The following is a 17,867-nucleotide window of genomic DNA, read 5'->3' on the forward strand; positions in this document are numbered from 1 at the left end:
TCTTTCAGATTACCAATAGGGGTGAAAATTAGCTAAAATATCGTGCAGCGCAATAATGAAAACATACATGATGTAGCATCTCACAACTAATAAAAATAGCAAAAAAAAAGATGTGATTTGGTTTAAAATAGCATTTGGGAGAAATGGTTTGAATTAACAATAAGGTTTAACACTTAATCATGTAACATCACAACAATTTTTAATGATTTACAGACAGGATTCATGTCTCATCATCAGCTCGGTTGTTGCTAAGCTACAAATAAAACACCACGATGCATTCATAATGATCTCTGGCGAGCTCAGCCATGCACAGTTCATTTATCTTTTTATTTATCTTCCTGTTTATTTGTTTATTTCATATATGTATTTATTTACTGCAACGATATCTTTCCCCCTTTGGGAATTAATAGAGTATTTCTCGAATCAACACAGTTAAACTGAATTCTTATTTCGGATTTTGTGCTGTAAGCTTATGTGGTCTTTCCATTTAAAGACTATTTGAGCAAATGTGAGATAAAAGCTTTCTTATTTACACCAAAAACAACCGGCACAGTGGTTTAAACTGGTGTGATGTTAAACCTAAATAGTTGCATTTGTATTTGTCAGTAATGATTAAACTAATTAGATCAGAACATATTGTGCATGATTGAATAATTCTGACAAAAGAAGTTCATAAAATGTGAGAGAAATGTTTGCACCTCCTCCTTTTTTTTGTAATTGTGCTGTGGTTGATCTTACATGATGTTCCTTTAATGGCTGCTCTCTGCCCTTTCGCTTCTCAGCCCTGCAGCACCACATTTAAGGTGAATTAGATTTTTGTTCCCTCCTCTCCTCGCTGGTTCGTGCAGGGTGGTGGTGGTGGTGGGGGGGGAAGGGGCCATTAGCCTCCCCTCTTCAGGCAGGGCTGGTCTGACATGAACACTGCAGTATTATTACTGCAAAGAGCCACTGATGGAAAACACTTGGCCCGCTCCGATGAGCCATTTCCATAAACATTTACACTGGAGTTGCAGGTAATAGGATGAAGCCATCATTTCAGCGTTTGTGGGGCGAAACCGAGGCGATGAGGAGAAATCTGACGCAAATGGCAGATGTGAAAGCACACAGAGATGTTTCTGCTCAGGAATGTGACATGAAAAGATATTTTCCGAATTGCAGTTGATACATTCCTTGAATTTAAAAAATATTACATGTTGGCAGAATAATTTATTTTCAGACATTCTGACAAAAATGAAAACGTTTTTTAATAAAAAAACAAAGCAAAATTTTTTACTTTGAGCATTTCTGGAATCAAAAATGGTGTTTAAGGCAATTAACTGAAATAATTAAATCAAATGTAAACATGCAGATTTTGTCACTGATTCAGTGTGCAGGTGCCCTGAAAGAGGGACAGCACCCTCATCTGGTGGATCACCACCATCATAACCCACGGGGGGGGGGCTCAGTCTTTTGCACAATGTGTCTGTCGACATGCTTTGAAACATTTATCCCATTCCAGCTGCTTGTGGGGGAAGTTTTTGACACAAAGGGGCAGAAGAAATAATGAAAATCCATTCCCAACTGTTTAAATATGGAGGTGCGTTTGTATTATTCCGATCCTGTGATCTTCCTGTGAGTTTGTAGTTGATAAAAAGCTGTATATCGTGTTGTTGTGTTGCTGCTTCATCAGTTTCAGTATGTGCTGTACATCTAAAGAAAGCTAGAATTTATTTCAATACGTATCGTCTAAAAGTAAGAGTTGAAATTCTCCCATGTGCATTGTTGTTATGGCAACATGTCATACAAATAAACAGAACCATGAAAGAAAAAGATCAACTATCAGTCACACAGAGACTCCTCTTCTCTGAATATGTTTTTCCTGCTCAGTGTACAAACAGTGGGTTTGAAGATCAAGAAAAACAGACACACAAAAGCAAACCAACTGCAACAAGACTCAATGCAAACCATAGAAATACAAGTGTGATGAGAGTTAAAAGGGAAGCTAATAAATGCAACAGACAAAACATCTGCAGAGAGACACAAAAGCAACACAAAAAGCATCACAATTGGATGTTAAGAGATGCAAAAGTGATCCAAACAATCATAAAGTCACACGAAATGGCATAAAAATCCAAATAAGGGACGTAAACAATCACTATTTTATGTGAAAACGCCACAATTCACCTGCAAGACACAAGCGAGATTAAAAAAGAGACAGAAGAGATGCATAAACTCGATTGGAAAAGATCACCAAAAAGAGATCCAAATGGACTGAACTCGCCTCAAAGTGCTTTTACACAACAAGCATTCACTATCGGAGGCTTTGTGAGGTTCAGTGTCTTCGCCACACGCTCCGGTTCAGCTGCTTCCCTGCTGACGCTTTGTCTCCAAAGTCTGCGTGTAATCAGCTAAATGAGGTTTATCACGAACTGCAGTGAACAAGCTCCTTTAAACATGTAAATAATAGACTCAAACCGGGTCAGAATCAGCAGTTACTCACTGAATCTGAGGCTCAGTCACATTTAACACGAGATACGAGTGATAAAACCGAATAAAGGAAGGAGTTCAACAGAAAAAGATCCTCCTTTTCAGAAATACAGACCAAATGACAACCTCAGCAGTTCCTGTGATATAATACAGCAAAGTGTGTCAACAAGGCTGTGATACGTCATCAGTGGCTTGAAGAAAGTCTTTGCATCGAAGCCTCTTTGAGCCGGTTTCTCCCCATTGTGCAGCAGCCTGTTTTTTTCCCTCATGAGATGATCTCAAGCCTGCGTTTTTTCCTCCTTTGCAGGATTTTTATAAAGCACTGAGATGTTCATTGTGGAAATGCTTTCAGGTATCACAGGATAAGCAGTGAGATTGGTGCCAACTGCTGGTTTGGGCCACCAGGAAAGAAAAGAGCAGAACCTAATGTAATCAAAATGTTCACAATACTGAGTAGGATGTAAAACTGCCTTTGATGAGACAAAATCACAGATTTATCACCAACTGTCCACCTGTTTGCAGGCTGAGAGGCATATATTTTCCTGGATTGTTGAAGACCCAAACAGAGCTAAAAGAAAATGTTGGGCTTTGATTCATTATGTCAGCTGAACATCATAAAATAAATGGCTGATATGTAAAGAAAGTAAGAAACTGTTTGTGAGAATGCCGTATCACAACCAAAGAAGGCGGCTGGGGTGGTTTGGGCAGCTGATTTGGAGGGGACAACAAGCAGCGTAACACCAGGCCAGAGATACCTGCTGAGGGGACAGGAAAGAGGGGACAACAAGCAGCGTAACACCAGGCCAGAGATACCTGCTGAGAGGACAGGAAAGAGGGGACAACAAGCAGCGTAACACCAGGCCAGAGACACCTGCTGAGAGGACAGGAAAGAGGGGACAACAAGCAGCGTAACACCAGGCCAGAGACACCTGCTGAGAGGACAGGAAAGAGGGGACAACAAGCAGCGTAACACCAGGCCAGAGATACCTTCTGAGAGGACAGGAAACAGAGGACAACAAGCACCGTAACACCAGGCCAGAGATACCTGCTGAGAGGACAGGAAAGAGGGGACAACAAGCAGCGTAACACCAGGCCAGAGACACCTGCTGAGAGGACAGGAAAGAGGGGACAACAAGCAGCGTAACACCAGGCCAGAGATACCTGCTGAGAGGACAGGAAAGAGGGGACAACAAGCACCGTAACACCAGGCCAGAGACACCTGCTGAGAGGACAGGAAAGAGGGGACAACAAGCACCGTAACACCAGGCCAGAGACACCTGCTGAGAGGACAGGAAAGAGGGGACAACAAGCAGCGTAACACCAGGCCAGAGATACCTGCTGAGAGGACAGGAAAGAGGGGACAACAAACAGCGTAACACCAGGCCAGGGATACCTGCTGAGAGGACAGGAAAGAGGGGACAACAAGCAGCGTAACACCAGGCCAGAGATACCTGCTGAGAGAGAGAAACAAGTTAATGATAACGATGATGTCAGAGGGAGGAGAGGTGCATCATGGGAGCTCCCCCAGCAGCCTGGTCTCCTCTCCTCAGGAGAACATCTCCTGCCATGAACTAAATGCCAAAATTAGCAGGTTAAATACTCAGAATTAAAACAATTCTTATGTCTGGTCCGTCACCAACTTCAGACGTTTGCCAAAAGTTTCGAATCACCACAAAACACAACGTTACGGTTAAGTCACGGTTAAGATAAGACTTCCGTTGCAAAATAAACATCACGGCGCAAGTGGAAAAATCTGAAGGACTGTCTGCAAAACTATTTACAGAAAGGTCCATCCGCTGTGCAAAGCCACCAGCGGGGATCCAAACTTCCACACGCTGAACACCAATGAAACGAGGGCCTGCTCTTACGTTTCTGGGTCATTAATTTGTTTCAGGGTTAATTTATTCATTCACCTGTTCAGCAAAAATGTCCTTGATCTCCATTAAGGCCATTAAAGGTTGAGTTTGAAGAGCTGTGGCAGATTTATGACTCCACATTTTCCCTCTGATGATCACAAACCCAAATAGTTCCAGGATCTGCTCGCAGCGGCTAATTGAACGGGCAGCTCAGCCACTCTGAAATGCTCTTGGCAGACGTAAAGCGGTTTAATTGAGCTAAATTTGTCTCAATTAAGGCGCTCACTTAAAGCAAGAGAAGGCCCTGGCAGCGAGCCTGGCTGAGATGTGGCAGCAATGGGTCCTTACCTGCACATTAGAGCAGAAGACATTAAAATCAACACCCCCACCCTCACTGGAGTGGGACTAAATTATTGTTAATGGAAGTTCATTTTCACCTTCAAAAGGGAAACCTCATTTACTGCAGATGAGCTGATCTGAACGCTGAGTTTCAGTTACAAAAAGAAGTTAAAATTCGAACAAAAATGTTCTTATTTGTTTCAGACACAAGAGGCAGCAACTGGGAGCTCATACTGTCACACCAGCTGTTAGCAGCTGGTGGATTAATCAAGATATCAGTGTCAATACCAGTGCTGGCAATGGCTGATGGGATCAACATTTATGTCTCAGTTTCTCTCCTTTACAGAGCAGGACCCAAACTTCAGGGAGACACTTTGGTTTTGTGCCTTTCTTTAGCTTTTTCACAAATAATTGGATGCATTTTGTAATATTTTGTGGTACTGACCAACATATTAGACTGACACCAAATTATACAGCATTGCCAGCTGCAGGCTCTCGTTTTAGAGGAGGTTCCTTGGAGCGGAGGCAGCCACGAGTTCATTATAAAGGGCTTCCAGATGGAAGCTGATGAGGAGCTGACTTCTCTGTCTGTGTAAGAGATGTTAGGAGGCCAGGAAGTGAGCCAGTGGGACTGAGGAATGTGCACCGACGAGCACAGGTGGCTGAAAATCACCGCTGATGAGTTTGTCACCAGAACAGATCAGTGGATCTGAAGTGCAGGGGGGGAATACACAGTCAGACACCTTCTTTGCATGATGAACCAGGTATAAGAGGCCTTATCAGGTGAGTGGGGGATTGGTTGAGGTGTGGCCTCCTGAACAACCTTTGGGCTCTGGAAGTCTTTGCAGAATGAGCTGCAGTTTGGTCACATTTCAGACTAGTTTATCAGTATTTTCTGGGTTAGAAAAATGTCATGTATGACATTATCATTCTGTCATTTTACCACTGCTCATTTATTCAGTTTGTCCTTGGAGAGAGCAACTGCATCTGATGTGCTTTTCTCCTTTTTATCTGTAGGTAAAATGGATAAAAACACTTCTGAGTTGGCAGCAATTACACTGAAATTCCACCAAACTGACCTGCACAGGTCACAGGAAGCAGAATGCAGCTAAACAAAGAGAAAAGGAGCTATTCGTAAGGTTAGAGCAACCATGAAACACATCCAGTGATTAGATTATCCGTGCACTTGATCTAATGGAAGATGTTTGTGTTTGTGATGCTGTAACAAATATGAAATAAACCTTGTTTTCATCTTCTTTTTACTGTGAATAATAATAGGAAATATTCTCAGGTTGTTCACCATTTGATTGGAGAATTAGTTTTCAGCTGGATTGTTGCACAGTTCTGAGGACATTTTGGAAACTGTTCCTTCTCTCTTCTTCCTCTTTGTCTTCTGATGCACGCTGCCCCCTGGTGGAGAACAGCTGCAGCAGCACCCGGGCCACAGGACGCTTCACAAGAGGATCTCGAGTCCAAATCCAGACCCGATGGGGATTATGTGTTTGGTTTTTTTCACTATAATCTTTATCAGTGAGCCACTTTGTTGAGACTCTGTTTATTCAGGAGCTTAAAGACACACAGAAAGCACACTTCAAGCTGCAGCTGACACTCAGTCACTCTCTGAGATGAGGTCTTTATGCTTTGTGACCAATGTTCATGTGTTTGTATTTGAAGAGAGGAGTGAATTGCAGGCTAAACAGCTCAATAAAAGCAGGAAAATGTCTTTTTGCTCATATGTTACTTAATTTTAACTCGAAAGCTGATATTAATGAGGGAGGAGAGATGAAGCTGGACTCTAAATGTGAACCCTCTTGTTTTAAGCCTCTCCAGTTGGATGAGTAAAGAATCGTCACATTGTTCGGTTTATCCACCACTTTGAGAACAAAATCTCAACAACAGCCAGCATCATATGTTCTGTGTGACAAACTGAATATGGTCGAAATAATAAATTCACTGCTGCTGTAAACCAACTAAACCTCAGCATCTAACTCCAAGAATAACTAATTTCAAGGAGGATTATTACATATTACCAACTAAAATGTTCCTCCAGCTGTTTCTATTTAGTAACTTTTAGTTACTTTCCAACCTTTTTGAGACGTGTTGCTGCCATCTCTGTGTTCTCTCTGTGTTATTGCAAAGGAAATATTATTTTAAGAGATTTTTTAATCAATGCATTTTGCTTTTTATTATATTTTACACCTTATTTAGAATTAGGTTATAAGGATTTTAAAAATGTTACACTTAAAATAAAGACACCTTATTGATGTTTATTTTACACCATTTATTTTCCAGGATTTCATTAATATTTAATGACTTATTTAATCTTAAGAGCTCACTCCAGTTTGAACTCAGCTGAACACCCCTCCATCCTCAGTACACTTTCTAACCAGAAGTATTTTAAAGTGCAGGCGTTTTTACGCGTAATTGAACATTTTTCCTCTGCTTTAATGGCACTTTTAAAGGATCGTTGTTCTTCTCCACTGAAAGAGAAACTTTCTTGCATTGTTTTTTAAAACCGCTCAACTGTGTTGAATGATTTATTAAAAGAGAACGTGGAGTTTGTTGTGGAAATCCATAAAAACTTGTGACGGCTTCCCTCGGCAGTGACAGCAGCAGCTTGGATGTTTTGATCTGTGTGTGCGATCCGTCGGGCCTTCCGTCTCACGCTGAGATATTCAAACGGAGCTGCGTGTCATTAGCCTGGAAGATCTTTGGCTGCCACATGAAAACTAAAAGCTGGCTGATCATCGGGGGCTATGCAGCGCTGACAAATGACCTGGATCGGTCTCGTTAGAAGTGAGGCGCAGTGGGGGTAGCTTCACAACAACAGGGTCCCCGGTTCATTCGACTCATTACACAGACAGATAATACCACCAGGGGGACAAAGGGCAACGAGCAGGGTAAGTCTTTAATGAGAAAAAGGGCAGGAATTACAAGCCCCGTCTCCACCTTCCCTGCTTGGCCTGCTCACCTGAGCAGAGCAGGATGAGGCTGCAGCAGCTGGATTTAAAGCTCAGGAACAGCCACACACACAGAGGAAAGAGAAGATGGGACATGTTGAGGTAACATTTTCACAGCTACAAATCAAACTATTCTTCATCATTCACTCATTTATCTGCCCACACTGACCAAACTTTGGCTTTGTATTGTCCAGCTGCATGTTTTATTTTCATTAACCTTTATTTATACAGGTAAAATCTGTAGAGAATAGTGTAGTGGTATGATTGTTACCTTCCATGTGGGAGATCCTGGGTCCAAATCCCCTGCATGAAAGGTAGTGTCTCCAGTAGGGGTCCATAGGCAAGACCCCCTTACCCTGTCTGCCTACCTGCTTTTTGGATAAAAGCTAAATGCATAAACAGAAACATAAAATCTCATTGAGACCCAGGGTCTCATTTGCAAGAGAGACCTGTTTTAGGCAGCAGCAGAACACAAAGTTACAGATTAACTGAAGGTACAAGAGACAAAAACAGGAACATATGATGATTAATAATAATAAAATTAAAGAAAAAAGGAACTAGTTAAGTACAGAACATGTGCAGACCCCCACTGACTGTCTCACCAGCCTTCCTACAAGTAATCTGAAGTCCTCTAGTGAAATAAAAGTGGACAGCTTCAGCTTCTGTTGGAGCCTGTTCCATGTTACATGCACAGCTTTGGTGAGTCTAAATCTAAAAGTGGGACATAACGGTTGTGTGTGTCAGTCTGTTCAGGTGCTGCAAACTAAATACTGATGCACAGACCCAGAGTTATCATATTTCTACAGTAACTGTTGCTTACATGAATCCAGTTTGCAGAGTGAAAAATGTGAGTTTCACCAGGATTCCAGCAACATCTTGGACGACACCGACTGTGGAGATTAAATGTTAGAAAGTACTTCTCCTGATTATGCTTTCAGCCTGAGTGAGGTTTACTCAGCCAGCCCACTTGGTTAGGATTAGGAAAAAGACCTTAAAATACTCCCTCACAGCATCTACTGCATGTTCTCTGGTTTACCAGGTGAGCGGTCCAACAAGAACAAAACCTGTAACTTCAAAAGTTTGTGCTCAATGTCAAAAAACAAAGAAAGAACATTTCATGTGTTGTTGTTATATTAGGATGAAGGTACAGACTTTGTATAAGAAGCAGATGAAGCTGCCAATGTGCCATTTTCAAGCCTAAAGTTCAGTTTTATCTGTTTGGACAAGAGGGTGAAGCTGTGGCGATAACCGACACCTTTCTGCCGTTATCGGTGCACGTTCTCCCCATAAATACAGGCCACAGGGCACCAACTCTGCCTGATGTCATGCATTCAAATCTATGGAGCAGACATGAAGTGTTTGTTACTTCATGAGGAAGACAGATGCAGATTTCAGTTGTGTGAATTTGTCTCACTCTTTTTTATGCATCACTACTAATAGAACAGTTTGGTTGGGGAGAAAATCATGGATTAGGCTTAAATACGTCTTTTTACAACCCCGGTGAAGCTGTGAGTGAGTGCTGGCACCTTAAGCAAACCTCTGAGGAGACTCACAGGCCCATAAAACACACAGTGGAACGACAACAGTGACATCGACTGGCCATAAGTGTTATTTTCATGCTGGATTTTCAGCTTTTCTAAATCTTTACACACAAAATATCTGTTTAAACATTTTGTATATCATTAAAATCAACATTCATTTGTGCAAAAAGCTCATAGCCTGCACAAAAAAACACATTTCAAGTCACTAAATTGTTGTGTATTTGTATGACTCGGCTTTGAGAAAACGCTTTCAAACAGTCCTTGAGTCGAAGAGATTTATTTCTTTATGTCAGATAGTAAAGATTTAGTCTTATTACCTGCAGCAGCCTGCAGGGAGGAGCAGTCAGTTCTATATTTACTGTCTCCTTTATATATTCTTTATGGTGCTGCTGGAGCCTTCATTTCCCACATGGAACCACCCGTGGGATCAATAAAGTTCTATCTATCCATCTATTTGGATTTAGCCATATATGGAAAAAGGACACCCAGAGCTCTGTGTGCAGAGATTAAAGTCGACTCTTTGTCAAACAAGAGTCTCACAGTAAAATGTAATTGGTGCCTCACAGCGTGGTGCCGGCAGAAAAATGCTGCTACAAAACATCTATAATAACCTCTAAACAAGAAAACATTTCTATCTGTAAGCATCGGAAAGCCAACACTGGGAATGTCTAATCACCTCTGCCACAACAAGAAGCCTTTTAAAGAAGAGAAAGGACGGACTTTATATCAGAAGCTGCAACTGAGATCAGGAACATCCGCCGCCTTTGGCTGCTGCCTCTGATAATTTGTCAGGAAAGAGAACTGAGCTACTTTGGTTGGATGCATTAAACTGCCTCGCAGGGGGCACTGGGGTAGACCACCAACGCATTTTGGCCGCCACGCTGTGTCAACACAACAAAACAAAAGCACAAAGCTGCAGCGGAGACGCTTTGAGCTCACTTTAATGTGGTGGGCGCCCGTCTGCCCCGCTGACGTTGAGCCTCATCTGCCTGAAAGCATCACAAGAAACTGGAGGGACCCACAAAGCATCGCTGTGGCTTTAAAAATGCACTAATTATTGACAATGAACTACACATTTGTTTAGCTCCTGCTGAATGTTACAAACAATCCCTTCAGTCCAGCCTGAGGAGTTTATTCTGCTATGAAAATAACGTGCAGATCAATAAGCTTCCAACCTTCCATCAATTCTGTGTTTCCACTCAACAGCTCATTTAAACATTAATTCACACAAAAACGGAGCAGAAACTGAGACAGATTTGAAAGATTTTAGCTGGAGATCTTCCAGTGGCTTCAGCTCACTGCATCCTCTTCATCTGAAATCATTTGTTGGGGTCTGAGAGGATTATGCCATCAGTAGTGATAGTAATGCACCTTATTTCTTACTTCTGTTCAACGGTGGAGACAGAACAGCTCATATCTGCTTCAAAGTTCATCTAAAGACACAATTAGCAGCCATATTTGTGCGATTGTGTGATTTTAAATTGTCCATAACTAATAATTCTGTCCATGACATTTTCTACATTTATATTATTATTTATATTTTCAACATTGTCCTGATCAAATTAGCTTTAAATCCTCTATAATGCAGTCAGATTCCCTCTAATCATTAACACTGTTGGTCAAACACTAGGAAAGTGTTTCATTTACTCTGTAAATTGTCTGCTGGTGGGACTCTAAAACATTGTTTATTCTCTTTAAACTCATCGCTAGTTTGAACTTTTTGTAAAAAAACAAGCTCATGAGGCTAAAAGTAGCTGTAAAATGCTAACAGTTGTCCCAGAGGTCAGAAGCTCTCACAGTCAGCTGGCAGGTTGGTTCTTTTATTGGTGTAAACTATGACAACATTGCTATGAATAATAACGGGAGCTTGAGTCCGGCTTATTCGCCTTCCTTTAAGCGCGGGTGAACCTCCAGCTCGGGGAAACCCGTCCGCTCGTCCATCTCTCTGGTGAACAGCAGCTCGACCGCGTCACCAATGACGACCTCAGCTGTGGTGAACACCTGGAGATCCCCCAGAACATGGCCACCAACTGTGTTTCCCTGTGCGTCTGACAGAGAGATGTGGAGGTGGGCGTCTCTGTTGAGCGTCCCGACCAGGGAGACGATCTCAAAACGCCCGCTGAGGTGCATCACCTGAGGGAAGAGTCAGAGGAAAGGAAAGGAAAGGAAAGGAAAGGAAAGGAAAGTGAAGCCCAGTGCATCTGCTCTCCAGTTCAAAATAAATGCCAGGTTTTTTTAATCATCAGGTCTTACGATTAGTTAAAAACAGCCTGAGCTGAACAGCATGTGACATCATTTCATTATTCACTAAACAAAAACTGACTAACTGGTTCCAAAAGAATTCAAAGCACTGATTAATTGATCATCAGTCAGTGTGAGCAGCTCTATAAAAGCAGGAGTTCTGTCAGTTTAACACGATGCCGAGGAGGAAAGACACCAGCAATGATCTTAGAGAAGCAGCTGCTGCTGCCCATCAATCTGGGAAGGGTTATAAGGCCATTTCCAGACTATCTGGAGTCCATCATTCTACAGAGAGAAAGATTATTCACAAGTGGAAAACATTCAGGACAGCTGTCAATCTTCCCAGGAGTGGACGTCCCAGCAAGTTCACCCCAAGGTGAAAAAGCCCAGAGCTACATCTCAGACTCTACAGGCCTCAGTTAGCATGCTAAAGGTTAAAGGTCACCCCAAGGTGAAAAAGCCCAGAGCTACATCTCAGACTCTACAGGCCTCAGTTAGCATGTTAAAGGTTAAAGGTCACCCCAAGGTGAAGAAGCCCAGAGCTACATCTCAGACTCTACAGGCCTCAGTTAGCATGCTAAAGGTTAAAGGTCACCCCAAGGTGAAAAAGCCCAGAGCTACATCTCAGACTCTACAGGCCTCAGTTAGCATGCTAAAGGTTAAAGGTCATACATCTCAGACTCTACAGGCCTCAGTTAGCATGTTAAAGGTTAAAGGTCACCCCAAGGTGAAAAAGCCCAGAGCTACATCTCAGACTCTACAGGCCTCAGTTAGCATGTTAAAGGTTAAAGTTCACCCAAAGGTGAAAAAGCCCAGAGCTACATCTCAGACTCTACAGGCCTCAGTTAGCATGTTAAAGGTTAAAGTTCACCCAAAGGTGAAAAAGCCCAGAGCTACATCTCAGACTCTACAGGCCTCAGTTAGCATGTTAAAGGTTAAAGGTCACCCCAAGGTGAAAAAGCCCAGAGCTACATCTCAGACTCTCCAGGCCTCAGTTAGCATGCTAAAGGTTAAAGGTCACCCCAAGGTGAAAAAGCCCAGAGCTACATCTCAGACTCTACAGGCCTCAGTTAGCATGTTAAAGGTTAAAGGTCACCCCAAGGTGAAAAAGCCCAGAGCTACATCTCAGACTCTACAGGCCTCAGTTAGCATGTTAAAGGTTAAAGGTCACCCCAAGGTGAAAAAGCCCAGAGCTACATCTCAGACTCTACAGGCCTCAGTTAGCATGTTAAAGGTTAAAGGTCATGACAGCACAGTTAGAAAAGGTTTAACACGACACATGAGGCTGAAACAGTCGCAGTTACCTCATTTGCATTTGTTGCCGTGGCATTGGCCAGCCGCAGCCTCGCTTTGGTGACGCTGCCCACGCAGCTGATGATGAACGGCGCTCGCAGGCGTCTCTCCTCCACGAACGCCTGCAGAGATCCCAGCAGCTCTTGACCCGGGCCGAACCGGACCGCGTGGACCTGAAGAGACGATCCTCCTGCTGAGCTCTGGAAGAAAAACAAACTCCTGCTTTAAGTTAGTTTTATACATTTACCTTTTGTTTCTCCGGTGAAATCATTCGGACATTAATAAGAAAGTAAAAAACAATAAACTGTGACATCTTCTCAGATACCTCCCCACCTTTTTGGGCTCTGATCCCACAGTTTAGATGCTTTTAACATTTCAGCGAATCACTGATGCATGCAGATCGTCTTCAGAGCAAACCCTGAATCTTTTTCTCCACATTTAGCTTCTGTTTACCCTTCTGCAAGCAGAAGAAGTAGAACAAATCCTCACAAAGCAACACAAACCTCTCTTTGTGTGTGTCAGTGTGTGTGTGTGGTCCATTCAGATCTCTAACAGGATCGCGGGGCTTAACCAAACACCAGCGCGACCTCTGACCCCGCACAGGGAGGACGGCTTTAATGGAGCTCACGCTGACCCGCAGGTTGAGAAAGAGCTTTCAGAGGGAGGAGCAGCCATCACATTACTTCACACTTATTTATCCAACATGCTGACGAGCCCGGAGGCCAGAACCCGCCGTCCACTTCAGCTCCAATGGACTTCAACTGTTTTATTGGATTATGTTTCCAAGGATGAAGCCATGTTTGGTAAATTAGAGCCGTGTGAAATGACACAATGAAGCACACATTCATCCATTTTTAAAACTTTATTAGTGTCTTTTAGTCATTTATTTTTCTTTTCTTCATTCATTCTGCGTTTCTGACGTTTTCCAAGGAGTTGGGACTCATGCGGTGATTTTCAGAATGGTACAAAGACGGCACAGCAGACACACTTTAATAAATCGGGAAGTGCTCAGGAACCGAGGATTTCAGCTGCTGCTGGAGCTCAAACGTTTCCCTTCGTGCCTGAAAGAGGAGTTTTTTTCTTCTTCAGTGGTTCACTGGCCTGAATTTCAGAAAAGTTGGTTTTAGCATTCAGTTAAAATCTGTTTGATTTATATTGTCAAAGAACTCCAAAGACGTTTAAACCAATCACAACCCAGCTTGTTGTAATACAAGCAGATTTTTTATTTGATCTTATTTAAAGTTTATTGCTGCTGCCCATCAGAGACCTTAAATTTAAACTTTTAATTTCCTGGTTAAATAAAAGTCCAATCAAAGCAAATTCACTCAAATCAGTGAGTTTGATACTTGTGAAAAAGATGTTGTCTGGATGGAAAATATTACCTGAAATTGTTCAGCATCGGTGGTGCCTTCACAGACTAGTGTTTAAATACTCCTTCATCTGATCATAGCTGCTCACAACGAGCCCGTTCTTTAACCCAGAGATTATATATTTTCACATCCAGTCATTTTACAGGTAAGGGAGCCCTTCCCAGTCACCTGGAACATGTGTTTCCGTTTGTCATTTTCAGTGAATCACGACTAAATGCAGCTTCTGGCTCCTTTAAGGAGCTTTTTTTACACGTCAGGCTTCTTCTTCAGGCTGAAAACAACCCACATGACCCCTGAAACTCTCTCTGAAGCGTTGTTTTAACAGCCAATCAAATCGTTTTCTTCATCATTTTAAACGCTTCATCAAAATTAAATCAAAAGTAATTAATATGATTTTCCATAAACAGCAGCATATTTCTGTTTGGTGTGTTTGTGACATTAAAATCTTACATTTATCTGTCGCTTTCAGGTAACTAATTAAAACAGAGAAAAAAGCAAGACTGTAAATTTAAGAGAATAAATCAAGAATACTGCAAAGAAGCACTGAAAGAGGAACACAAAATGCATTGAAGAGGGTCCAGTTTAAAGTCCAGAGTGCAGTTAATGATGTTCACTGCTCGCCTGCGTGTTGTGTTCAGGGGTCACAGGTCACTCATTCAGCGATTACCTTCACATAAAACCACACTTTTGGTGTTATTTTACATGAGCTGAACTCATCTCAGAAGCACAGGAGATAAAACCTCACAGAGGACAGAGAAACTCCTTCTTCTGGAGGTGAAATCCTTCAGGTAAAAGCTAAAAGAAGCTTAAAAGAGTTAAAGACAATGAAGTGTAAACTCACCATTCTTCACGAGTTCCTGGAGGATTCAGCTTCACATTAACACAGCCACACTGACCTGCAGGCTCACCCCAGTTTGGGTCAGAACTGAGCATGCTCAGTAGAATGAAAACTTCCAAAGTTTTCACTTCCTGTTGTGTTGTCCAAAAAAAAAAAGTAGGATTTTGTGTTCCTGGTCTTTTGCTGCCACCTGTTGGTGGGTTTAGAGTCCTGGCCTGAGCGTTTGATTGATGTTTCAGAGGGTTTCATATATTTATTAAAGCTGCTATTTATGTTTTAGTATCAAATATTATCTGTCAATAACAAACTAAATCATTCACAATGATTGTCAGTTCTTTTCTTCCTCTTGTTAAATGATTTTCAGTCTCCTGGAAGTAAAAAAAGGTTGTTTAAAGTGCATTTTAAATACCTTACAGGTGATTAATAAATGCAGGAAACGAATGCACACCAAGAAACACCAACAGGATTATTAATAATAGGTTGAAAGAATACCAAAAACTACACTTAGTTAACAGAAAGATGCAATAAAGAATGAATACGGAGAGATTGTTTGGAGGAAAATGCTTTTGGTGGTTAAACTGAGAGGAAGCATGAAATAAACAGGAAGGAAAACAAGTCCAGTTCCTCAGCAGGTGGAGTCAGGCTGTAGGTTTAGGTGTTTAAGGGACCCTCAGGAGGAGATGGGCAGCAGCTGGACTGAACAGAGGAACAGGAAATACGGTTTTAGGGTGAGGAATTATTTCAACCTGAGACTCAATGTGAGGAAACCTGTCTTTCTTACCGTGTTTGTGGTTTTAATAACAATAGAAATGGTTTGAAACTTTAAAACAGAGAGGGTAGAATCAGTCTATTTTTGCTTTAACAGGTAAAATATCAGAATATATTTTTAGATTTGACGAAAATGAGCAAAAACTGTATATTTGTGTGGGATTTTTTAAAAATTCTTTTGATTCTCATTCAGTTGCTTTGTAGAAAACAGATTTTAAAGTAAAGTTTTTTAAATTCCATCAGTCAGCCCGGCCTGTACCAAAGTGAATCTGAAGCATCCTCTTAAAATGTTAAATCCACTGTAATATCACCCCTGGTGGAGAAATGAGCCCATTTAAAATACTGAAACATAATTAATGTATATAAGTGAATAAGCTGAAAACATGGCCTCACTTTAAAACTCACAAACCTTTGGTGTATCTTCTCAGTTTCCAGCTCTAGATGGCGCCGTAATTCAGAAAATGGACTCTCGTCTCTTTATTGACATCAGGGGAGCAGTCTCTGTTTTATTTATCTATTTCCACATCCGAGGAAGGTTCTTATGTCAGTGAAAGGACCGGGAAGCACGTAAGTGTCAGCCATGATAGGCTGAAATCTCCAAATGATCAGGAAAGTAGCCTCACTGCTTGCATTAGGGTTAAAATTGGACCATCCTCTGTGAAAGCAGCACAGATCATTCAGCTCCACAGTTCCTTATTCCTCACAGCTCCAACTTTCAAACTCACGTTTGATTTTCTATCTAAATAGATGGATAGATATGGTTTTAATTCAAATCCCACATCCTACCTTCTGTGGTGGCAGAGTTTTTCAGGTAATAATGAGCAGATTAAATCAGGGCTGTGGCAGTGTGGGGACCGCTGGGAGGCCACACTCCAGTGATTATCTTCAGGTGAGGAGCTTGCACGTATTCCCCTTCTGAAACCCTGAGTACTATCAGGTTACAGTGTCCATGACAACAGCCTAAAGCAGCTCGACTTAACAGGAGAAGAGCTCATTTACGCATAACCAGATCCACAAGGAACTTTAAATCAGGTTTATCATGAAGTGGTGACTGCAAACGTACTCCAAACACTGAATTCTCAAGATCACCATCCCTGAAGGGGTTGATTTCAGCTTTATTCAGCTGACTCATCCCACTGAATGTGACCCACAGGAACATTTCCTGAACTAACAGGACAGTTCGGATATTTTCCTTCCTGCAGAAGAAGAAGAAAGGATTCAGATCGATGATGTAATCAAAGGTGCTGAAGCTCAAATCAACACCATTTAGTATTAGAAATGTGTGCTTTGGAGGATTTATTGATGAGCTGAGCTTGACAGCTGAATAAATATGTCACTAAATAACACCACAGAGCCAAACTGCTGCTATTCAATCACAACTTATAACTGAAACAAAATGCTTTTCTCTCCTTACTCCAGCAGGTTCCTCTTCTCCTCGTATCCCTACAGTTAAATACCGAATTAAGAGCTAAACCTTCCCATTAAAAACTCAGGTAATATGATTCTAAGTGTCATCAATCATCAATAATTATCTTTTAAAAGTGTATTTCTGCCATTTTTCATCTTCACGTTGGACTCATATTCGTATAAAGCCGTGTTTAAATGTTCATGGATATCAGAGAGCATGACGTGAAATGTTTTAAACATTTTAAACACACAAAGCTGAGCTGCTTCCTTTGCAAAAACAAACATATCAAACCTTCAGATTCAGCGGACACCGGAGGTACAAAGGAAAAAACTGGAGGATTTATTGATGAGCTGAGCTTGACAGCTGAATAAATGTGTCACTAAATAACACCACAGAGCCAAATGACAACTTATAACTGAAACAAAATGCTTTTCTCTCCGTCCTCTGACCTCCTTACTCCAGCAGGTTCCTCTTCTCCTCGTATCCCTACAGTTAAATGCCGAATTAAGAGCTAAACCTTCCCATTGTATCGGTTAAGAAGTGAATAATGACGCTTCAAAATACTGAACTTTTCATTGTTCTGTCGAAACTGACCCTTTAATAGGATTTGGACATTTAATCACTATTTTTGGCGAGTGTGTGTGCCTTTCCGTGACGGTGAGTGTGTGTTTATGTGTGTGAAGTAATTAGGACCAGCAATTACCCCAAACTGTGTCTGCGTCTCCTGCTGAAGGGGGTTGCAGGGAGGTTTGGGGCAACAATAGCCGACTGTCACTGCCAACGCTGC

At 41.8% G+C, this 17,867-nt stretch overlaps 1 protein-coding gene across 1 annotated transcript; it reads right to left on the reverse strand.

Annotated features, from left to right (window-relative positions):
• Nucleotides 1–9,523: 9,523 nt before the first annotated feature.
• Nucleotides 9,524–14,997, reverse strand: LOC140266861 (bifunctional protein GlmU-like). Its single transcript, XM_072361984.1, has 3 exons — nt 14,908–14,997; nt 12,708–12,896; nt 9,524–11,295 (listed from the first exon to the last, which is right to left on the reverse strand). Exons 1-3 carry the CDS (start codon nt 14,908–14,910, stop codon nt 11,041–11,043), a joined length of 447 nt encoding a protein of 148 aa, XP_072218085.1. The 5' UTR covers nt 14,911–14,997; the 3' UTR covers nt 9,524–11,040.
• Nucleotides 14,998–17,867: the final 2,870 nt, after the last annotated feature.

This window comes from Leuresthes tenuis, unplaced genomic scaffold (genome assembly GCF_036924035.1).
Source record: "Leuresthes tenuis unplaced genomic scaffold, fLeuTen1.0.hap1 SCAF_13, whole genome shotgun sequence".
NCBI lineage: Eukaryota > Metazoa > Chordata > Actinopteri > Atheriniformes > Atherinopsidae > Leuresthes > Leuresthes tenuis.